The sequence below is a fragment of the Gracilinanus agilis genome, chromosome 2 (genome assembly GCF_016433145.1).
Source record: "Gracilinanus agilis isolate LMUSP501 chromosome 2, AgileGrace, whole genome shotgun sequence".
NCBI classification, from domain to species: Eukaryota; Metazoa; Chordata; class Mammalia; order Didelphimorphia; family Didelphidae; genus Gracilinanus; species Gracilinanus agilis.
In genome coordinates, this window is record NC_058131.1 from 455,864,088 (window position 1) to 455,888,462 (window position 24,375).

At 39.2% G+C, this 24,375-nt stretch overlaps 1 protein-coding gene across 3 annotated transcripts in view; it reads left to right on the forward strand.

Moving 5' to 3' along the window:
- Window positions 1-24,375, forward strand: part of ACTN1 (actinin alpha 1) — a 123,455-nt gene that overhangs the window by 51,840 nt on the left and 47,240 nt on the right. For all 3 annotated transcript variants that reach the window (XM_044664813.1, XM_044664814.1, XM_044664815.1), the window contains exons 2-3: window positions 8,124-8,238; window positions 12,817-12,936. In XM_044664813.1, coding sequence (XP_044520748.1) covers window positions 8,124-8,238; window positions 12,817-12,936 — 235 coding nt within the window. The remainder of the gene's footprint in view (window positions 1-8,123; window positions 8,239-12,816; window positions 12,937-24,375) is intronic.

Here is a 24,375-nt window from a genome sequence, read left to right on the forward strand (position 1 = left end):
TGACCCTGAGCAAGTCACTTATCCCTGTTGGCCTCAGTTTCCTCATCTGTAAAATGAGCTAGAGAAGGAAGTAGTAAAGCACTCCAAAGCCAAGAAAACCCTAAAGGGAGTTATGAAGAGTTGGACATGATTGAAAATGACTGAGCAGTGACTGGGCGAGAGAGTTGAGAGTTATTGATATATTGATATAGTTGATATATTGGTATATATTGAAGGGGGCAGCTGGGTAGCTCAGTGGATTGAGAGTCAGGCCTAGAGATGGGATGTCCTAGGTTCAAATCTGGCCTCAGACACTTCCCAGCTGTGTGACCCTGGGCAAGTCACTTGACCCCCATTGCCCACCCTTACCACTCTTCCACCTATGAGCCAATACACAGAAGTTAAGGGTTTAAAAAAAAAAGAAAGAAGGTATATATTGATATAGTTGAGGTGCCTCCTGAGACTCAGCTTTAGACCTATAATCTTTAGAATTACCCCTCCATTATTGGGAAAAAGAATCCTAATTATTGACTACCTTAGTCACCCCAATCAGTGCCTCAACTAACTTTAAGTCTATAAGTTACTGATTATTGGTAGGGGTACAAGAATTGTTTTTTAAGTCTTCTGTTTTGTGTTTTCTTATAATTTCACTTGACCCTCATGTCTGGCTTTTTTGTTATTCTTCAGTCGTATCAATTGTCCTTGCCTCTTCATGACCCTCTTTGGGATTTTCTCAGCAAAAATACTAGAGTGGTTTGCCATTTCCTTCTCCAGCTTATTTCACAGATGAGGAAACTGAGGCAAACAGGATGAAGTGACTTAACCAAGGTCGCACAGTTAGCAAGTGTCTGAGGGTGCATGAATCATATAATTTTGGAAAACTTATGTGGAAATTTGTTATTAAAATAAAAAAAAGTGTCTGAGGTTGGCTGAACTCAGGAAGATGATTCTTCCTGACTCTACACCAGGCACTCTATCCACTTAGCTTCCCATACACTGAGGTATACGATGTCTAAATGACCTATCCAAGGACATACAGCAAGTCAGACCTGAACCAGGGCTAGAATACATATATCTCTTGCTTCTTATTCTAGTGTTCTTTCTGTAATAAAATGCTGCCCTTACCAAAGGACCATTATTCACATTGCATCCTTTACTTGGCTCAGATCGGTTTTCTGTCAGGGGATTGGAGGACTAGGGGTTCAATCTGGCTAGGGAATATAATAGTGTGTTTCTCTCATGCACTAGTATAGATTCATTGGAGACCAGGCAAAGACGTTCTTTTTGATGTCTCAAGATTTGAGGGAAGAGGGGAGGGAGAAATCTCATTTGGTTGCAGATGGGTTTTATTATTTGTACAGGTAGGTTGGAAAAGCACCCATGTAAACAGTTTATTCATCCTCCTGTTGAGGTCGGCCAACAGCTTGGACTTTGGTTGCTATTTTCAATTTGATGAGGAGTGTAAACATCAGAAAGCAGATTAAGGAGACAGGAGGCCTAAAAGCAGACCGTTCTTAAAGCGGCAGAATCCTGGAAATACTAGTGGTTTACCTCACTAGAAGAGAAGATCGGTGAAAAACGACTTCCAGAAAATACCTGCTAAGTACTGGTTTGAGGAGAACTCAGTGAGGAGAAGCATTAAATAGATTACACTGAGCAAGTCAGAACCCAGAAAATGAGTGTGAAAAATTGTAGTCTAAACCTAGGAAGATAGCTTTGCTCTTAGCTTTTTTTTTTTTTAGCCCAATCTGTGACCGGATGAGACTACAATCTCAGCTTTCAAAAGCTGCCTAGGATGGATGCACTGGTCATGCACTATCAGATGGTCCATTCACTGGGGGAAGTTGATTCAGACCATGGGAAGAGAAGGGAAAGGAACAAACATTTACTATGTGCCAAGGGTTGTATTAAATATTATCTCATTTTTATGACAACCCTGGGAGGGAGGTGGTATTTATTATCCCCATTTTACAGTTGAAGAAACTGAGACAGACAGAAGTTAAATGACTTACCAGCATCACTCAGTTAGGAAGTATCTGAGATTGGATTTAAATTCAGATCTTCTTCCTGACTCCAGGTCTAATTAATGCTCTATTCTATATCAAATATCAGTGAACTTCTAAGGCATATCTGTCTCTACCTCATTGGCTAATAAGTCTCTGTAAATCATTATTTATAATATCATAGATCTATATGGAGGAGGGACTTCAGATGCTATCTAGTCTAATTTCCTCATTTTACAGATGAGAGAACTGAGAACCAAATAGTATAAGTATCAAGATCAAGATGATAGCAATTACCAGAGGTAATTTTTGAACCCATATCCTCTGACTCCAGAATCTGTGTGTTGTTTTTGTTTTTTTTTTTCCCCATTATACCGGGATAGCTTTAATCACTTGCTGTGTAAACTAGAGATAAAATCTATTGCCTGGGAGAAGAGGGGCTTGATGCTTTTATGGCCCAAGTTAAAATCTTTCTGAAAGGAAGGTAAAGTCATTAAAAATTTCAACAACTGAGTTTGGAAAGGATACAGTTTGGGAGGAGAGGGCAACTTTGGGTGGGAAGAAAAGCTTATGTTGCTTGGATTACCTATAGATATAGCTTTGTAAGGAAAGAGATTTCCTGGAAAAATTGGTGGGTTTTCCCTACCCTTCTCCTAAGACCTTAAAAGGGGTTATGTTTTTGGCACAGAGAGAAGCCAGTACTCCACTATAAAAGGAGAGGGCCCTCCACCAAGGTGTCTGGGAATTTGGGTGCCCAGAGTTCCTAGATTAATTTCTAGGCATGACTCATAGTCTAACCTTGTCCTAATAAGGTAGTGACTGTAAGAATGGCAGAAACCATAAAGCAAAGTTTAATTTAAGTTTTGCTCTTTTCTGAGGAAAGATTTCAGTGGACAGAGGTGTACAGGGGAAAGTCAGGAGCCCTCAATTGTCTAGGAATCTGAAACCAAAGGCTGACTTTGTATCTTCACACCAGGAAGGGAAATCTTTTTTTCTGGATGGGTTTTGGTTCTGGGTTATTCAACTTCTGGTGGTGGACCACAGATCAATGACATTATCTCTTTCCTTCCCTCCCTTCCTCTATCACTGTAGTATCTTTGCTAAGAAAATCCCAAATGGGGTCACAAAGAGTTGGACACAAATGAAATGACTGAACAAAAAAGTACCTTATAATTTTCCATCTCTGGTCTATGATCTTACCCATGATTGAACCTACAATAAGCAGACTTATTAGGAAAATGCACATTTTACTCAGGGCATTGGAATCTATAAGTATTTTCTCTCTGGGGTCAGTAGAGACCTTGCTGGTCCAATGTTTCACTGAAGATTGATAATTTTTTTGATTAGTTCTTATTGGATTAGTTTTTAGATTGTTTTGTTTATTTGGATTATTTCCATTTATTCATTCGAAGTAGAGAGAGGCAGTGTATAGAAAACTGGCCTCAAAGCTAGGAATACTCATGTAGAAATCCCTTGGGGATTTCCTTCCTTAGAAAGCAAGGACTTTGACACAGATAATAATACATGTACAGTTATGTAAAACATATTCTATATTAGCCATGTTACAAAAGAGAACATAGAGAAAAAATAAATTTTTAAAAATATGCTTTAATCTGCATTCAGACTCCCATCAGTTCTTTGTCTAGAGAAAGATAGCATTTTTCATAATAAATCCTTTGGAATTTTCTTAGATCATTTTATTACTGAGAATAGTCAAATCATTCATAGTTGATCATCGTTTAATGTTGCTGTCACTGTGTAGAATGATCTCTTGGCTCTGCTCAGTTTACTTTGATTAGTTCATATTAGACTTCCAGGTTTTTCTGAAACCATCCTGCTCATCATTTTTTACAGCACAAATAGTATTCCATCATAGTCTTCTGCCACAACTTGTTCAGCCATTCCCCAGTTGATGGGCATCCCTTGCATTTCCAATTCTTTGTCACTGAAAAGAGCTGATATAATCCCTATTCTTTTCTTTTCTTTTTTTTTAAACCCTTACCTTCCATCATGGAATCAAAACTGCAGAAGAGCACTAGGGCTAGGCAATGGGGAGTAAGCCTATTCTTTTCAATAGAAACACAAAATCAAATTTCAGGACAAAGAATATCTCCAACCTGTTTTGTGTAGTTTCCAATGCACACGATACCGTAGTAAAGAAAAAGTATCACTCTTTTTTTTTGACATTGCATTAATACTTATCTGCATTTGTAAAGTGCCCTGAGCTCACTTTATCAGAGACTTTATGAAATAAGTGTTTAGCATTTCATCTCCCTTTTAGCATCTGCCCCCATGTCACCTGATCTCTCGGATGCCCAAGGTCCTATAGCTGGGCTACCTGGAGAAGAGGTTACCATTTCCCTAGGGTGCTGAGCAGTGGGTGTTTGCTTCTGCTGATTGTTTTGTGCCAGCTGAACTCTCTGATTATCTGTGTTTTCCTGAGGATTTGCTCCAAGGACACTGCTACTGGCTTCCATCTTCCTCAGTGAGTAAGGATATCTAAGTCCATGATTCCAGTCTCTCTTCCTCTCTATTTAGTACAGTAGGAAGCAAATGAGGAAGGGTTAAAGGGGAGCCTGGGACATCTGGAACGGTCAGATAAAGCTGGAGCTATACCACATTTGTGAGGGACCAGTGAGTGTCCAGGTGATAAAGTCATTCATTTGCATCTTTTATTTATAGCCATTCTCCTAGGATGATGGATTCGTGGATTTCTGGAGGGCTGGAACTACACTACCTTTTGTGGAGGGAGGCTTGGAGAAATAACCATTTTGATGGCCTCTGAGGGTCAATTCAGACTACTAAGGGTTGCTACTCCACTTTACCATCACCTCAGGCCTCTGTTCACTCCTAGGAATTCTTATCCATGACCAGTAAAATGCAATGCACATCCTTCCTCTGCTTATGAGTTAGATAGTATGGAACAGTAGCGTCTAGAGTCAGGACATGGGTTCAAACTTTTAACTTGTGATCTTTTTTTTTGTGTTCTTTTTAAAAATTTGAACTGAAAATTTTTATTTAATTAATTAATTTGGAGTATTTTACCGTGGTTACACGATTTATATTCTTTCCCTCCTCTCCCCTCACCCCCTCCGTAGCCAATAAGCAATTCCACTGGATTTTATGTGTTGTTGATCAAGACCTATTTCCATATTATTAATATTTGCATTTGGATGATTGTTTAGAGTCTACATCCCCAATCATATTCCCCTCGAACCATGTGATCAGGCAGTTGTTTTTCTTCTGTGTTTCTACTCCCACAGTTCTTCCTCTGAATGTAGATAGCTTTCTTTCTCATAAGTCCCTCAGAATTGTCCTGGATCCTTGCACTGCTGCTAGTAGAGAAGTCCATTACATTTGATTATACCACAATGTAGCCATCTCTGTGTATAAGGTTCTCCTGGTTCTGCTCTTTTCACTCTGCATCAAATCCTGGAGGTTGTTTCAGTTCACATGGAATTCCTCCAGTTCATTATTCCTTTGAGCACAATAGTATTCCATCACCAACAGATACCACAATTTGTTCAGCCATTCCCCAATTGAAGGGCATTCCCTCATTTTCCAATTTTTTTGCCACTACAAAGAGTGCGGCTATAAATATTTTTGTACAAGTCTTTTTCCTTATGATCTCTTTGGGGTATAAACCCAGCAGTGGTATGGCTGGATCAAAGGGCAGCCAGTCTTTTAAAGCCTTTTGGGCATATTTCCAAATTGCCATACAGAATGGTTGGATCAATTCACAACTCCACCAGCAATGCATTAATGTCCCAATTTTGCCACATTCCCTCCAACATTTATCTTTGCTGTCATATTAGCTAATCTTCTAGGTGTGAGGTGGTACCTCTGAGTTGTTTTGATTTTCATTTCTCTAATTATAAGAGATAGAACATTTTTTCCCATGTGTTTGTTGATAGTTTGATTTCTTTATCTGAAAATTGCCTACTCATGTCCCTTGCCCATTTATCAATTGGGGAAACTTGTGATCTTAAGATCACACAAATAATAACATAGTAAGTCAATCAATTTCTTTTGATCTCATCTATTCAATGAGGGATTTGGACCCATTGGCCTCTCCATCCACTTCTAGATCTCAATCTTTTATCCCAGGATTCCAAAGTAGGCATCTATCAAGTAGACTCAGACATAATGAAGAGTTCTGTTGCTGAAGTCCATGCATCTATCATCCTCACTCTCCTACCTTCAATCTTTCCTTATGTACTGGTTTCTTTCTTGGCACCTACCATGTCTGTATCTACCCAATACATTTTTAAAAAAATCCTTACCTTCTGTTTCTAAGACAAAAGATCAATTAAGATCAGTTATCTGAATTGGTTCCAAGGCAGAAAAGAAGTAAGGGCTAGGCAATGGGGATTAAGTGACCCAAGGTCACACAGCTTTTGAACCCAGAGCCTCTTGTCTCTAGACCTGGCTCTCAATCTACTGACCCACTTAGCCGTTCCCCTCCCAATACTTTTTAGACCTTACTCTCAGTAAGTTTTCAAAAAGGAAGGGTTATAATAAACTTAGTCATAGTGAGGTGTTATATTATTCCTAGAAATGGAATTCTAAAACACCAACTAATGCTACTATCTTGAAGATCTGGCCTCAGATACTTCCTAGCTGTGTGATCCTGGGTAAATCATTTAACCCCCATTGTGAAGCTCTTGCTTCTCTTATCTTAGCATTGATACTAATAATGCAGATTGAAGCATGTTATTTCACTTTTTTGTGTGTTTTTATTTTTTAATTAGATTTTATGTGAGTATTCTTTCACAACATGACCTATATAGAAATATATTTTATAAGATCATACATGTATAACCCAGATCAAATTGTTTGCCATCTCAGAAAAAGGGGAGGAAAGGGACAGAGATAGAGACAATTTGCATATTATAGTTTCAGAATAATGTAGAAGATTGTTATTACATGTCATTGGGAAAATAAAATATTAAATAAAAAAGAATTATGTTTTGCATGATAATACATGTATAACCCAGATTGAATTACTCACCAGCTCTGGAAGAAGGGAGGGAGATGATACGGATCATATAACTTCAGAAAACTTATGGAAATTTGTTATTAAAAAATAAATAAGGGGGCAGCTGGGTGGCTCAGTGGGTTGAGAGCCAGACCTAGAGACGGGAGGTCCTAGGTTCAAATCTGACCTCAGACACTTCCCAGCTGTGTGACCCTGGGCAAGTCACTTAACCCCCATTGTCTAGCCCTTACCACTCTTCTGCCTTGGAGCCAATACACAGTATTGGCTCCAAGACAGAAGGTAAGGATCTAAAATATATATATTTTTAAAATAAATAAATAAAAATTTAGAAAAAGAATTGATAGTAAGAAATTTTCAATTAAGGCCTCCCAGGTCAAGATTGATAGAAGGAATCAGCAATTCTACAGAGCCAATGGGATAACAGCATGAGACTTAAGAGTTTGGGGGATACTGATTTCTTTTCTTCTTTTCCTTTCTTAGACACTAAATAATTGATACTAAGGGTTAAAAAAAAAACAACCAAGGAAGAACTCTGATTTCTAGGACCCAAACCATGTAGGATAACTCATTATTTTTCAATTTTGTTATTATTCATTCATTTCAGTTGTGTCTGACTCTTTGTGAACCCTCTTTGTGTTTTCTTGACAAAGACACTCGAGTGGTTTGCCTTTTCCTTCTCCAGCTCATTTTATAGATGAGGAAACTGAGATAAGCAAAGCTAAGTGACTTACCCGAGAACACAGAGCTAGTAAGTGTCTGAGGCCAAATTTGAACTCAGGAAGATGAATCTTCCTAACTTCAGGTCTGCCACTCTATTCACTGCGCCACCTAGCTGCCCTTTAATTTTCAATATAATTGAACAAACAAGTCAACTATGTGCTAGATACTCCCTTAAAGAGAAGCCATCAGATCTTTATAGTAGAGAAGGAGGGAAAGCCACTTAGATAAAACTGAACTAAAAGCTCTCCCATTTTCCCCTGAACCGAGGGATTCCTAATGCCTCCTTTGGTCTTGGAATAGGCTTCTCCAGTCCATCTGGACTGATGGAAGGAATCAACAGTTCTGCAAAGCCATTGGGATAATTGGATGAGACTAAGGAGTCTGGGGATACTGATCCTCTCTCTCTTCTTTCCCTTTCTTAGACATTCACAGCATGGTGCAATTCGCACCTCCGAAAAGCGGGCACACAGATTGAGAACATAGAGGAGGATTTCCGGGATGGCCTGAAGCTCATGTTGCTGCTGGAGGTCATTTCAGGTGAGGCTGGAATCAAGAGATGTGTTTGGGAAACACTGAGCCAGGTATCTTCTTTGGTGGGCAACAGGGTCCACCTTGACTCATTTTAGTAAAGTCACTTTCTGTAGTGTATCCATTTTGGAGAGATGAGCCCCAAGTTTAGTAATAGCTCAGACTTGTGCCAGCCATGCACCTAGCGTTGGAGGCAGGCAGTCTGATATAGAACAGAGGTTCTTAATTCTTGGGGTTCGTGAACTTGTCTTTAAAAAAAAAAGAAATTTGGTAATCAATGTAATTGATTTTCTTTGTAATGCTGTGTATTTTATTTTATACATTTAAAAAATACTGTTCTGAGAAGTCTATAGGTTTTGTTGTTGTTCAGTCATTTCCAGGCACATCCAACTATTTGTGACTCCGTTTGGGGGTTCTGTTGGCAAAGATACTAGAGCGGTTTTCCATTTCCTTCACCAGCTCATTTTACAGATGAGGAAACTGAGGCAAACGGGGTACAACGATTTGCCTAGGGTCATGTAGCTAGTAACTCTCTGAGTTTAAATTCCTAAGGGTTTAAATTCCTAAGGATGAATCTTCCTGATTCCAAGCTTAGTGGTCTCTCTGTTGTACCACCTAGCTGCCATAGGCTTTGCGACTATCAAATTTTTGTGATGCAAAAAACTCCAAGAACTCCTGTTAGAGAGGAAAGAGCATTGAGCTGAGAAGTTCCTGGCACTGCTTAACTAGCCATTAAATATTAAGCTTCTGTGGGTCTCTGTTCCTTCAACTGTAAGAAAATGAGGGAATTGGACTAAATGACCTCTAAAAATCCCTTTTAGAGCTTAGTGTCCCATTTTTCCTAGTCATGAATACAAAGAGGGTTGAGATTGCCTGAAAACCCCAGAGTGGGAGGTCCATTGGGTGGCTGTCATACAAAGACCCTCATTTGCCTGTGCCCCTAAGCAGAATTGCTGTTATTCTCACTCAGTTGGGCAAAGCATTCTCTGCCATATTTATATTTCAATTGAAATATCAGAGTTGGGGCAATTTGGAGCATGGAGAAGAGGAGAGAGAAAATTGAAGACAGGAGAGGGAGGGTGGATGGCCAGATTGTCCCACTCCTCGCCCGACAGTGAGATAGGTAGAATCCATTGTCCCAACTGATCCTTTTCTTCCTGAAGCCTTCATAGTCTGGCCAGTCCCTTTTGCCTAGCAGGGATAGCTATGGGTCGTGTAGGGGAATCAGGGACTTAGCTGATTGGAGAAGGGAGAAGGTTCCTATTGATACCATGCTCTCTGTTTGCCTCATTGGTAGAATACAGGATTAATGAATTATGGTTACCAAACTTCTCCATGTGTGGCTAGAGTGCCGGGTCTCATCTTAGAGTTCAAATATGGCCTTAGATACTTACTAGATGTGTATCTCTAGGCAAGTCACTTTGCTCTTTTTGCCTCAATTTCCTCATCTGTAAAATCAGCTAGAGAAGGAAATGGCAAACCACTCTGGTCTCCCTGCCTAGAAAATCCCAAATGGGATCACAATGAGTTGGACCCCAACAACAAGCTTCTTCTAAGAAGAGGGAGGAGAACTCTAGAGACCCCCCTGTAAGTGGAAAATATTGATTTAATAATAAAACAAAAATCAGGCCTGCTTGATTGGAAGGCAATCTGTTCACCACCTGTGGCTCCTAGGTTTGAGTCGATATGAGGGGCCCATGAGGGGAGCACCCCTACAGAAGGATCGGGGGTTGCGCTGAGCTATTTCTTTCCACTTTCCTACTCCGACCCTCAGGAACTAGAATTAAGTATTGAAGTGGTGGTGAGTGTTTCTGTGCCAGGAGTGATGGTGGAACAGAGTGAGGAGAACCTTGGCAGTGAGTACTCCCCAGAGTGGACTGGTTTGAAGTCTCTGGGAAAGGTTTCTTTTTTTTTTTATACTTGAAAACCTTTATTTAATTAATTAATTTGGGGTGTTTTTCCGTGGTTGCATGATTCATGTTCTTTCTTTTCTTACCCCCCCTTTCCCCCCCTGTAGCCAATAAGCAATTCCACTGGGTTTTACATGTACATTGATCAAGGCCTATTTCCATATTATTAATATTTGCATTAGGGTGATTGCTTAGAGTAGTCTACATCTGTGGGGAAGGTTTCAATTGTGGGATGGACATTGAGAACTGGTTCAATATCTTGACTTCTTTCTGGTCACAAAGCCTGTGTGGAGTTTTAAAATGGAGTTTTATAAGCTAATTCCCTTCCATAAAAGTGTCTTTTCTGTTTACATCCTACTTAAAAAGCCAGAGGCTCCTTTCTACTTCAGTCTACTTAAAAAAAAATTTTTTTTGGCCAAATTTTAGTGATACCTTTTAAAAAATACCATGTTTGGGGCAGCTGGGTAGCTCAGTGGATTGAGAGCCAGGCCTAGAGACAGGAGGTCCTAGGTTCAAACCCAGCCTCAGCCACTTCCCAGCTGTGTGACCCTGGGCAAGTCACTTGACCCCCATTGCCTACCCTTACCAATCTTCCACCTATAAGTCAATACACAGAAGTTAAGGGTTTAAAATAAAAAAAAAAAAAATACCATGTTTTCCCCTTTTGATCTCTGCCTTCTCCCCTATTATGTCCTCTCCCTACTCATCATGGAACCTTTCCATGTAACCAAAAAAAAAGAAAAAGAAAGAAATTTTAAGCGAAGCAAGCAACATGGCTACCCAGTTTGAGAGAGTAGACCTCTACTTCTCTTTCCTGAGAGAAACTCAAAGTGTTTTAACTTTTCCAATGCCAAAATTATCCTTCTAGTTCAATAGGGTTTTTTCAGGCTTTCTTTTGACATATCTTTCCAGACAGATACTTGAGCTCTGAGTAGGACCTGGGAGTGCTATTTTTGTAGCAAAAAAAAAAAAAAAAAGAAAAGAAAAGAAAGCAAAGGAAAGAAAGAAATTTCCAAATTTAAAGTATTTTTAAAAATATTAATTAAATATTTCATTGAGGTTCTTTCCTTAAGTTACATTCCAATGACTACCACCACTCTCCCACTCCTCATCCTTGTGTCCCCCCAGGATAAAGAAGTAGAGCTAGTCAGTTAAGGTGATAAACTGGGCAGAATGCTGGATCTAGAATTAGGAAGATCTAAGATCAAATTCAGTTTAAAATACTTATTAGCTGTGTGACCATGTCATTTAGACCTCTGTAGACCTCAGTTTCATCAGCTATAAAATGAGGATAACAATAATACTTGCCTCTCAGGATTATTGGGTGCATCAAATGAGATAATTTTTGTAAAGTGCTTTGCAAATCTTAAAAGCTCTATATAATTGCTAGCTGTTATTATTACAGGGTTGCTGGGTTGTGTAGTGGATAGAGCACTGGGCCTGCAATCAGGAAGATATGAGTTCAAATTTTCCTAAAGGCACTTGTTAGCTATAGGACCCTAGGCAAGTCACTTAATCTTTTTGGCCTCAATTTCCTCATGTATAAAATGAGTTGGAAAAGAAAAAGGCAAACTTGTTCTAGTATCTTTGCCAAGAAAATTCCAAATGGGGTCATGAAGGCACAACTGAAATGACTGAATAACAAAAATTATTTCAGATAAGCAAAACAAATGGCTATCTCTGATAATAAAATAAGCTTATTCTGCTCACCTAGCCCCTCACCTTTACTGAGAGAAGGAAAGCATGCCTTACTCATAATTCCTTGAAGCTCTGATTGATCAGGCTCCTGATATATCTTTCTGTGCTACTTTTCTTTATGTTATTGTGGTCATTGTGCTAGATATCCTGATTCTGCTCACTTTGCTCTGTATAGGTTCCTACAAATTGTTTTAAGAGTTTGTTAAACTTTTACACAATCTGTAGGCACCCACTCCAAAAAAAAATATCTTTCATCCTACTTTAGGAGATTCTACGTTTCCTGCTATAGCCCTCTCTGATGACAATAATAATGATTTTTTTCTCCTAGCCCTTTAATGTTCACTTAAGTGTTTTCCTTGTAGGAACACTTTGAGCTGAGACAGTTGGTGTAGGTTACAAACTTCATATTACAGGAGAGGAAAAGGAGGCCCAAAAGCGGGAATGACTCTTCCCCAGGTTACATAGCAAGTGTTGGAGCCAAAATCTGATTGTAAACCAGTGTACCACATGATAGGTGCAAGGCTCTGTGGTAAGGAGTTCCAGGAACCGGACAGGTGGTGGTGGGCTTTTGGGGGAGATAGATGCTGACCTAAAGCTTCATCAGTGTCTTGCTATGTGTCCTTGGACCAGGCACTTTTCTTTTTGCCTTTTTTTATCATCATGACTGACTTATCAGACAGAATGTAAAACCCATCAAGTTTTGAAGGGCAATAGAAATGTTTGAAGCACAAAAATGCCTAGCATCTTGGAAGTAGGAAGCAGGGACTGCAGATTTTCTCTACTTACTTTGTGCTAGTGTTTCCACTTACCAAAGAGACAGACACACGTGTTTTTTTGTTGTGCTTCAGTGAATACTCTGAATATGAGCCGTTATTCACCTGATGGAGGCAGGGAGGGAAGTTAGTGACATTCTTTCCCCTTCCTTGTATGAATGTTTTCTTTTTTTCAAACTTTTTCTTTCCTTATTTTCTCTAATTAGGTGAACGTTTGGCCAAGCCAGAGCGAGGCAAAATGAGAGTGCACAAAATCTCCAACGTGAATAAGGCCTTGGACTTCATTGCTAGCAAAGGGGTCAAACTGGTATCCATTGGAGCAGAAGGTCAGTAAAATCCTACCTCCCTGGGTGGTGGAGTTTGGCGAGACAAATGGTTATGGCTGATATTTATGTTTCCACTCATCTCCCCCCAATCCCATTTTAATTTAATTTTTTATTAGCATGTAAAACACATTTCCATATTGATCATTATTATAAAAACACACTCATATAAAGCCCAAAACTCCAAAATAAAACCATAAATACACTGATTGTGAAAGATAGTATTCTTTGATCTGCATCCATACAATTTTTTCTTTAGAGGTGAATAGAATTCCCATCATAAGTCTTTCAGGATTTTCCCCGATCATTGCATTGCTGAGAGTAGCCAAGTTTTCACATTTGATCATTGTACAATAATGCTATTACTGTGTACAGAGTTCTTCTAGTTCTACTTATTTTGCTGCAGATCTTTACAGCTTTTTCTGAAATCATATTGCTTACCATTTCTTATAATAGGTCAATAGTTTTCCATCACCAACATGTACAATTTGTTCAGCCATTCCCCAATTGATGGACATCCCTCAATTTCCAATTCTTTGCCACCTGTAAGTTTTAAATTTAATATTCAATGCCTCCAAAGTATGATGTTTATAAGGATTTTATTTAAAGTGCAGGGAAAGAGTCTCAACTCAACCTTACCTGGCCTCCTCTCCAAAAAGCCCCATCACCACCGCCCACAACAATATCAAAATTAGCCTGTGAAACCCACAACCAATAGGAAACGGCTTAAGGAATTATGGGTATGGTGAAAGGGAGTTTGGGTAATGTAGGTTTAAAAGGGGTACAAGGTCTTTTCAACTTTACATTCCCCCCTGTGATCCTTTGGGAGACAAGTCTCCCCAATGGATCATGAAAACATAATCAAATTAAAGTTTGCAATAATTCAGAGATAAAAGGGAAATAAAAGGAAGAAAGAACAAAACCAATGTTCGGTGCATTGACAATAAGCCAAAAAAAGCTGCTATAAATATTTTTGTACAAATTGGTCCTTTCCCTTTTTTTGTTACCTCTTTGGGATACATACCCAGTAATGGTATATGCACAGTTTTATAGCCCTTTGGGCAGAGTTCCAAATTGCCCTCAGATCAGTTGGATCAGTTTACAACTCCACCAGCAATGTATTGGTGTCTCAATTGTGCTGCATCTTCACCAACACCAATCTCATTTCACTTTCAGATTCAATGGCCACACAAGGCAAGGCATTGGGGGAGGAGTGTCCAGTGCTATTTGTCTTATAGGCCTTAGGGCCATTCATTTCCACATCTTCCTCATATCATATCACTGTCATTTCAGAGGTAGCTAAGTAGCACAGTGGATAGAGTACCAGGACGACCTTAGTTCAAATCCAGCTTCAGATGCTTCCTAGTTATATGACCCTGGGAAAGTCACTTAAATCCTGTTTACCTCAATTTCCCTATTTATTCAAATAAGGAACTTATAAAATATTCTATATTATTAAAATATATATTCCATACAAAATGGGAATCTCATTAGGGTTGTGGTGAGGATCAAATGAGATAATAATTGTATAGTGCTTAGCAGACTTGTAAATATAAATGTAACTTGTTGTCATTGTTATTAGTAGTAATAGAAGAATTAACTATGTAGGGCCAGGATTCCACCCTCCCCTCCACACCCCTTACCCCCCCCCCCCCCCCCGCTAGAACAGAACTCTCTTCTGTAATAAGAAATATAGCTAAGCAAAATGAATCAATACCATGACCACATTTAACAAGTTTTGCCTCATTATGTGCTTATAGGATACTGCTTCTCTGCTAAGAAGGGTGACTTGCATGCCTCATCATTAGTCTCTGAGGTCAAGACTGATCATTGCATTGACCAGGATTCCCATGTCTTTTGCATTTAGTTTTTGATTTTTTAGTATACTGTAGTTACTGGTTCAGTAATTTTAGTTCTGCTGATTTCACTCTGAACCAATTCTTTATAAGCCTTTTCAACTGCCTCTGAAATTTTCATATTTGTCATTTTTTTATGACTCAATAATATCTTGTTATACTCATTTATTGCAAATTGTTTAGCCTTTCCTCTATTGACAGGTGGATTCACAAGGGTTCATTTCCCAGACTTTTTTTTTTTTTTACTCCCAGAAAGAACCCATTTCTCAAACCATTTAGCCAGAAACCCATAGGGGGCTGGCTGATTAAGGCTGTGCCACTGACAAATGAACATTCCATCTGAAAGCAGCATCTGATAGGAAAGCTGGAAGGATAAGAAAACTGTTAACAGAAAATGAGGATGAGGAATTTTGTCTGTGTGAGTCCTGGGTCTTTCAAGCTAGTTCTGAGCAGGTTACTTACTGCTCAGGAACCTCTAAAAACAAGCGTAGATGGAGACTTTGGAGAGGCAAGAAGTATAAGCCCACACATATTCACAAGGCTGTGAAGAATCTTCTTCTTTTTTTAAACTTCCTGGCTTTCTCCTTCTTGGATCAAGCCCAGCCTGTTACCAGAAGGGAAGGGCTTATTTTCCTAGCAGTTATAAGAGCTGTGAAGCATCTCCTGAGGGAGCTGACTTTTATATAACTCAAATTTCATTTGTGCTTTAAAATTCACAAAATACGTTCCTTAGCCCAAGGACAAGTAGGTGGTATAAGTATTAGGATTCCCACTTTACATATAAAGATATGGAAGCCAACAGAGATCAAGTGACTTTCTCAGAGTCACACAACACATAAATATTGGATAGAGCTGGGTGTCCTAACCCTAAGCCCAGTGCTCTTTCTTTCATACTATGCTGCTTCTCAGAAAAAAGGGATGTCTATTTATTCACTAGGGACCTTTTAGAGACTGTCCTTCTAATTGCGATCACTTGAAGAGGGTGGGAATTGAAGCTCTTTTGAGGCTGAGTTGTGTTTAAAGGGAGCTAGAGAGGTTTGGGAGAAAGGATGCTGAGGACTATATTCATTCCTTTAACAAACATTAAGTATCTCTATCTGATATATCATAGCATTACCTTTAAGACATTGTCCTAAATGCCGAGGATACAAAGACTGAAACAAAATTGTCCTTGCTCTGAAGGATCTTACGTTCTCTTTGGGGAAAAGATTTTTTTTTTCTTATATGCAGATAAATCAATACAAAATATATGCAAAGTTATTCCAGGACACAAACTCCCAGGGTAATCAGAAAAGGCCACAGTGGGAGTTATCACTTGGGCTGATCTTTGAAGGAAATTAGGGAATGTAAGAGAGGCAGGGAGATTTCATTTCAGGCAAAGAGGGACAGCCTCTGCAAAGAAACAGAGGCAAAAGATGAAGCGTCATAGGAACAGCAGGTAGCCCAGTTTGGCTGAAACATCGAGTGGGTGGGGGAGTGGGTAGGAGAGCATTGAAATCAGTTTGTAAAGATATGTTTGAACCAGATTGTGGTAGGCTTTACATGCCAAATGGAGGAGTTTAAATTTAAGTTGGTCTAGAGTCCATAGGGAACCATTAACATTTCTTGAGCTGGGGAATGACAGGGTCTACCATGTGTGGGCAATAGAAAGATTGTAGGAAATGAGTTTGAAGAAGCCATCAAGCCTGGTCTATACTTCAGTGAGAGAGCAATCAATCTTGTGAAATCTTTACTTTTAAGACCTCAATGAAGTGGCTCAGTAGAGAGAGAGCCAGGCGTGGAGACAGGAGGTTCTGCGTTCAAATCTGGCTTCAGACACTTTCTAGCTGTGTGATTCTGGGCAAGTCACTTAATCTCCCTCCACTTCCTAACCCTTATCATTCTTGTGCCTTAAAATCAATATACAATGTTAATTCTAAGACAGAAGGTAAGAGGTTTTTTTTTTTTTTAAAGAGATCCCCAATGAGGGGAAACTTGCTATTTTGCATTATATTTTTTATAGAAAGGCAGCTAGGTGGTGCATTGGACAGAGAGATGATCCTGGATTTAGGAAAACTCATCTTCATGAGTTCAAATATGGCCTCAGGTACTTATTAGGTATGTGATTCTTGGGCAAGTCACTTAACCCTTTTTGACTCAAGTTTCCTCATCTATAAAATAAGCCGGAGAAGGAAATGGCAAACCACTCCAGTATCTTTGGCAAAAAACAAAAAACCAAAAGAGGTCACAAAGAGACAGACTTGACTGAAAAATGATTGACCAAAGGGTTAGAAAGTTTTCTTGAACATCTAGCCCAAGACTCTCCTCTGTGTAGCTTGGATCCAGTGTTCCTTGTTCTGTCCTCAGGCACTACACACCAGTACAAATATTCTTCTTTGTGATAGCCATTCAGATACTCGCAGGTGGTTATCTTGTCCCTGCTTAAACCTTCTCTTCCCAGCCCAAGAAAGATAGAAAAGACAGGATGCTGGCACCATATACTAATAAATTCTAAATTTAAAAAAATGCTAAATTAAATCAAGATCTAGAAAAACTAACCAAAAATCTGTCAAGGCTCCTCCCTGAGATGTCTATGCCTAATTGTCCTCTTCTATGCCAGTCTCATTTCTTGTTCCTGCCTGTTTTTCGTTATTCTGGTCAGTTGTGTCAATTTTTTGAGGAGCCATGACTTCTTTAGTAACGTAAGATTTAAATTTCATGGTTGGACTTAAATTATGTGAAATAATGTAGTTGGCCGGAGTTATATCTCAAGTCAGAAGTTTATTTACAAAAATAGAGTGGGAAGCAATAAGGTAGAGAAATGTGAGAGAGGTTAGAGAAAATACCTATACTAGTCCTCAGCCTGGAGGGCCGGTAGTGAGTAACTACCAGGCCTCCTCCAAGATGGAAGCTAGTCTCTTAGGAAACTAGGAAAGTAGTCAATCCTTTTTACTCACCCAACTAGGTAATCCAGGAGTCAGAATTCAAGGTTTGATACCTTGATCCAAGCTGCAGTTTATGCCACAGTCTCCAGTGAAGTTTCCTCGAAGACTATCTCCAGGAGACACTCTTCACTAGAGTTGCCTCCACTAGCCTCCTTCCTCAGGGATTTTCATGGCTTTCATGGTGGTTTCCTATCCCTGCCCCTTTTCACTGGGGGGTGGGGGGGTGGGGGTGGGAATCACAGTTTCCAAATTGTCTGAGTTCTCACATTTGGAACCACACCTTTATGAGTGTGTGAACTCTTAAGTTTCTGGCTTGTTCTCACCTAGCATTCAAATAAGGTGTGAACTCACTAAGTGGTTTGTGAGCTCCTCCACCTAGTTCAAGCTTGTGTTGATTTAATCAAAAGGTAGACAAAAGAGAGCCAATCTTGTCCTCACAATCTAGTCAGGTACTAAGTAGGGGTACTTAAGTTATTGTCAAAGTTTTAACTTCATTTTAGGCAAAGAGAACAAAGGATTCTCTTTTTACAAGTGTGAACTCGAAGTGAGCCAAAAATTCCCTTTCACAGTAAAGATAGACTTTCAACCAAGGTGGGTCATTTATGCCTCAGAAGATGGTTTTTTGGAGTTGTGCTAGTCTGAAAATTTTACTTCCTGTTGAATAAATCTTTGGGTAATGAATTTTTCTAGTTTTAGCCCTGCTAGTCTTTGGAAAGCAGGTACACCGTATCTGGCAAGTACTTGAGTGTTTTCAAGATTGATGTAGGTGCTTGACAGAGTGTGGGCTCAACTAGTATAAGGCCATCCACACATCACAGTGACGCAAATTCAAGAAATTTTTAGTAAAGAAAATTATTCAGTTTTCAATTGATCCATGATCTTTTTTTTTAAGTTCATTTAATTAATTAGTTTGTGAGATTTTCCCATGGTTACATGAATTATGTTCTTTCCCTCACCTCCTTCCACCCCCACCCCCCCATAGCCAATGAGCAATTCCACTGGGATTTACCCGTGTTATTTGATCCGGGATCTTATTGATGATAATACTCCCTTTTTAGTTGCACAGTGGTCAGAGCAGTGGCTTGGATGGGCTTCAAGCATATTGGAGAATCGGGGAATGGTGATGAATTAAACACACTCATGTAGCTTCACATTTTCTGAGATTGGTCTGAAAACTGGAATTTGCCATCCCTAAAGGCGGAAAGGATAGACAACCAGTGTGGGACCAGGTGAGGGCAGGTTGGTTGATGAGATGAGATTATGGGTCTCATGCAAAATATCTTACTGATCACCACCTTACATACCTCTAAACTTTTTATTGGAAAAGTTTTTTTTTTCTAACCAGCTTGAGAAATTCTGCATATATTGTTGGGGCCAGGAATCCCTGAGGGGTTGGGTTAAAAAATTTGGGGGGGGGGACATGGGGGACTAAGAGATGTGAGTCAAAAGATCAAAATGCTGAGGAGTTGCTTGCTTCCTTACAGCTTGGAAAATGTCAGTAAATAAACCCAAATCTCCAGATACCTTCTGAATAAAGATGAGCTTAATTGCCTCTTCTCTAGTAGGGGCTGTGTAGGAAGTGAGGACTATGGAGAATAAGCAGGCCAGCACTGCAGCTCTGGTAACTTGGCCTTTGGGGAAATTCTTGGTTTAAGATCTATCCATAAAGCAGCAGCATTCAATTCTGTCTCCTTTAATGAGGTGATGTTGATCTTTGCTTGGCACATGTAGCAGGGGTAGCCCTCCCTGATGGTTTCAACTCTATCCCCATCCCTCTTATCTTAGCAGGGAATAGTTGAAAAAGTCAATTTACCAATAAGCATTTGTTACTTAACTTAAAGCCCTTACCTTCCATCTTAGAACCAATACTAAATATTGGTTCCAAGGTAGAAGAGTGGTAAGGGGTAGGCAATTGAGGTGAAGTGATTTCCTTAAGGTCACACAGCTAGGAAGTATCTGAGGTCACATTTGAACCCAGACCTTTAATTTCCAGGCCTGGCTATCCATTGAGCCACCTAGCTGCCCCCACAATAAACATTTATTAAGTGTCAATTATATGCCAGATATTGTATAGCACCTGCCCTGAAGAAGCATACATTTTAATTAGGGAGATAACATATAAATCCCTAGAAACATAGACAATATACACAAAATAGATGGAAGTTAATATGAGCAACTAGAAGAACTGGGAAAGGCCCTCTGCTGAAATGGGAAGTGACTGGAGTCTTGAAGGAAACCAGAGAGACCAAGAGGTAAAGGTGAGAGAATGAGGAGTATTCCTAGCGTGAAGGACAACTCCTGCAGAGGCATGAAGAGGAGAAATGGAGTGTTCAAGAAACTATTAGGGGCAGCTGGATAGTTCAGTGGATTGAGAGTCAGGCCTAGAGATGGGAGGTCCTAGGTTCAAATCCGGCCTCAGACAGTTCCCAGCTATGTGATCCTGGGCAAGTCACTTGACCCCATTGCCCACCCTTACTATACTTCCACGTAGGAGCCAATACACAGAAGTTAAGGGTTTTAAAAAAACAAACAAACTACTAATTCTAGAGAAAGAGGATTTGGGGTTCAAAACCCATCTCTGACAATACCTGCACCATCTTGGAGTTGTTATATAATCTTTCTTGGTCTTAGTTTTTTCATCAAAATCAAGGAGTTTAGTCTAGATTCTTTCTCTTCTCTTTCTCTACCTCTCTCTCTCTCTCTCTCTCTCTCTCTCCCCCCTCTCCTTCTCTCCCCCCTCTCATTCTCTCTTTTTTCTTTTCCTTCCTTCCTTCCTTCCTTCCTTCCTTCCTTCCTTCCTTCCTTCAATACACCCTTTTGTGTAGGTCTAGCCCAGTAGGGGTATATGACACACATAGAAATAGCTGTATTACTAAATAAGATGTTAAGTCTATAAGAGAGATATGCAGTGCCTCTTGACAAGGGAGAAATCATTAATGGCCCAGGGATCAAGGATGATTTTATAGAGGAGGAAGCATTTGAGATGGATTTGAATGGATGCATTGAACAAAAATTGGTAAGTGGGCCATTCTAAGCATGTTTCACAGTCTTGAGAAAAAGACAATGAGGTAGGAAGTGTATGCATTGCTCTGAGAGTCACCCAGTTTGCCTGCTGTTCAGAATAGAAGAGAGTCACATAAGACTGGATGTAAAAAAGGATGTGATAAGGACTTGGGTATGAGGCTTGGCCTGGATCCCAGCAACCATATCATTCCATTTCCAAAGAATGGAATTGATTCATCAACATCAACAAGCATCTATTAATCATTTACTTTTCGGGCAACTAGGTGTGGCTCAGTGGATAGAGAGCCAGGCTTGGAAATGGGAGATATTGGGTTCAAATTTGGCCTCAGATACTTCCTAGCTGTGTGTCGCTGGACAAGTCACTTAATCCCAGTTGCCTAGCCCTTTTCACTCTTCTGCCATCAATTCAAAGTCAGAAGGTAAGGGTTTAAAAAAAAGTATCTACTCTGTACTAAACACCTTGACAGTGAGTAGGGGTACAAAGAGAAAGGTGAAACAGGCTCTGCCTATCCTCAAATAATTTATTTTCTATTGGGAGAGAAAGCATGTCCACATAAGTACCTATAAAATAATGAGGTGGCACCATATTGTGATATTGTGGAAAGTCTTGAATGTTGGCATGGCTATAGAGGACTTAGAGATATTTGCACAGAACAAAAAAAAGTCCATAACTTGCAACTATTAACACTTGGAAAGATTTATGTTTTCATCAGTGGGCATGTTCCCTCTGCCAGTATCATTTATAACCCTTCCATATTGCATTGTCATGGTTGAAAAATTTACCACCTCGTATCAAAAAGTCTAGTTGATGAGTTTCTCTGCACTTGTAACTAAATTGATCCTCTGAAGACAGTAAGTCCTTGGGCTCTCCTTGAATTCTTTCTGTATTTGGAGGCCCTTTCTTGACAAATACCCATTACCATCCTGGTTTTGCTTTTTTATTTAGTAGTTTTCCAGTCATGTCCGACTGGCAAAGATACTGAAGTGGTTTACCATTTCCAGATCAGGAAACTCGGATAAATAGTGTTAAGTGAGTTGATCAGGGCTGCACAACTGGTGTCTGCCAAGGACCAGAGAGGGGACAAGGGTCCATCGAATCCATGCAGAAAGACAGAGTTATGCATGGATCCTGTGATCTGATCAGGCCATAGGAAGGATGGAAACCCCAATCAGACTCTGTTGTGTGACTCCCTTCTGACTTAACACTTTTTATTACTGGAATTGTTGTAGTCAATTTCTCTAGGATAGTCTCAAGTCTTGTAGTCTAGATACAGAAATCCCCTTAAAGAAATCCCTTAATCACCTTATAATAAACCAGCAATTAATGAGTTAATATTTCATACCCTCAGCAAAAGCAGCATTCAAAATGGTAGAAGCTGCTTCTAATCTCTCCTGATTTCTGAGAAATCTGGAGGACAGAGGATGGCAATTTAAAATACTTTACTCCTTAAAATATTTTATTCATTGCTTTAACACATTGGACTTACCCATAGTTTTAGAAGTTCACACTTTACCCTACCTATTGAAATATGTTGAATAATAAAAAATTTTTATTGAAAGAATATTTGGATAAAATAAGGTCTTGGTAACCTTTGAATGCTGTTTAGACTAAAACACAATCTACATGAAAAAATGTGTTATTCTCGCTAACTCTTATGTAACCTTGAACCTATGCTGTTTAGATTTAAAATGTAATGTGTATTATTCCATGCCAGCCTTGTGGAAAAAAAAACTGGGTCTTGAAGAAAAAGTTATAAAATTAAAACACAGTTCAAAAGCTGGTAGAACAGTTCTAAGATGACTTGTTGGTATCTGATTGTTCTCAGTTTCCTTTCTTTCTCGCTGATGTCATCCAGGCTTTCCAAGCCCCCTGTTGATGTGTAGGCTGGCCCTACACATTTATGGAGCCTGAACAGAGACTTGAAGGCTGGCCCTACACAGGTGTCTAAGGCCAGATTTGAGATAAGGAAGATAAGTCTTCCTAACTTGAGGACTTTCACTCTTATTTACTGCACCACCTAGCTGAAACCAGGATTTTGCTAGGTACCCTAATAGGATCTGAATTGAGATGGCTTCACAGAATCTCTAATAAACACTAGTTGTATTTCCTTAAGGACTGTCACTGATGTGAACAGAGGTGATGGGAAGAACATTGGTTTTGGAACCAGAAGAACTGGGTTAAAATCCTATCTTTTCTACTTAACTAGTTGAATATAACTTTTGGGCAAGTTTCATTTTCTTTAAAAATGAAAAAAAAAATTGTTTTGTTTTCAGTTTCATTTTCTTTATAAAAAATTTTTTTTATTAAAAGCTTCTGTTTTCACATCACCTAAATTTCTTGTCTCAGAGGAGAACCATCCCATATAACAAAGAGTATTTTTTTAAGAAAAAGGAAGATGAAAAAAAAATCAGACATCAATACATTAAAAAGGCAATAATGCAATGTTCCACATCTGTGAATATTTTACCTTTCTCCCCTTCCTCTTCAGCAAAGGGAAGGTTGTGGTATCTTATTTTTCTTCTTTGGGATAAAACTTGTTCTTTGTAATTTTTTTAACACTCATTTACACTTGTTTCATGGTGGGTTTCCCCCCATTGGCATTGGTATAGTTGTTGTTTAGATTGTTTTTTGGGGGGCTCTTGCTTTATTTTGCATCAATTCACAGGTCTTCTAGGCCTTCCTATATTCATCATGTCTGCTATTTCTATTTCATTGATGCAGTACAATTTTTATTATTAAGTGTCTTGACTTTCACTGAACTTCTATCTATCTTCTTATCTGCAAAATGAGGTTAATGGTGGTTGTAAGGGAAACTTTCTGTGAATCTTAAAGCATTTTGTAAAAACATGCTGTGTGGATGTTAGCAAGGAAAAAGCTAGTGGTTTCCCACCTTTTTTTTTATATAGTATCCATTTCAGTGTAAGCCTATAGGAAACACTGCCATCTGCTGTTAGTAGCCACAAGGAGATGATTTCTGCATCCTTCCCACACTTCATTCACCAGGGAGGGATGTCACTAGACTAGGTTTATGAGCAATCTTTGATACCTGTGAACTGCAGCCCAGCCAGTAGGCAGGAAGAAAGCAGAGGCAAGACTCTTGATGAGAATCTTTTTTTAAAAACTCTTACCTTCTGTCTTAGAATTGATACTAAGTATTGGTTCTAGGACAAAAGAGCAAGAAGGGGTAAGCAATTGGGTTAAGTGACTTGTCACATAGCTTGTGTGGAGATTAAAATTAATATGCAAAAGCTAAGTATTATATTTTACAAAGTTTATTAATAATAACTAAAGTTTAAAATAAAAGCTACCTAAACCACCCAGCCCGCTTGCAAAAGAAGAGAGTGAGAGGGAGGAGCTACAGAACTTATAAAACAATAACATGACCACACAAACATGGAGGCGCAGGAGAGATTAAAGGGAATTTTGGGAAATACTAAGGCATTTCTGGAGGATTGAAGTCCAAGAGTTCAAAATCTCCATGTATAAAACAGCTAGGAAATGTCTAAAGCTGAATTTGAACCTAGGTGTTGTAATGAAATAGGGGGCTGTAAGCTATAGTTATAATAATAGAAGGCTAGCTATGAAGAGGAAGGTATGGGCCAGTACCAGGGCTGGGCTTGAAACTGAATATAAATGT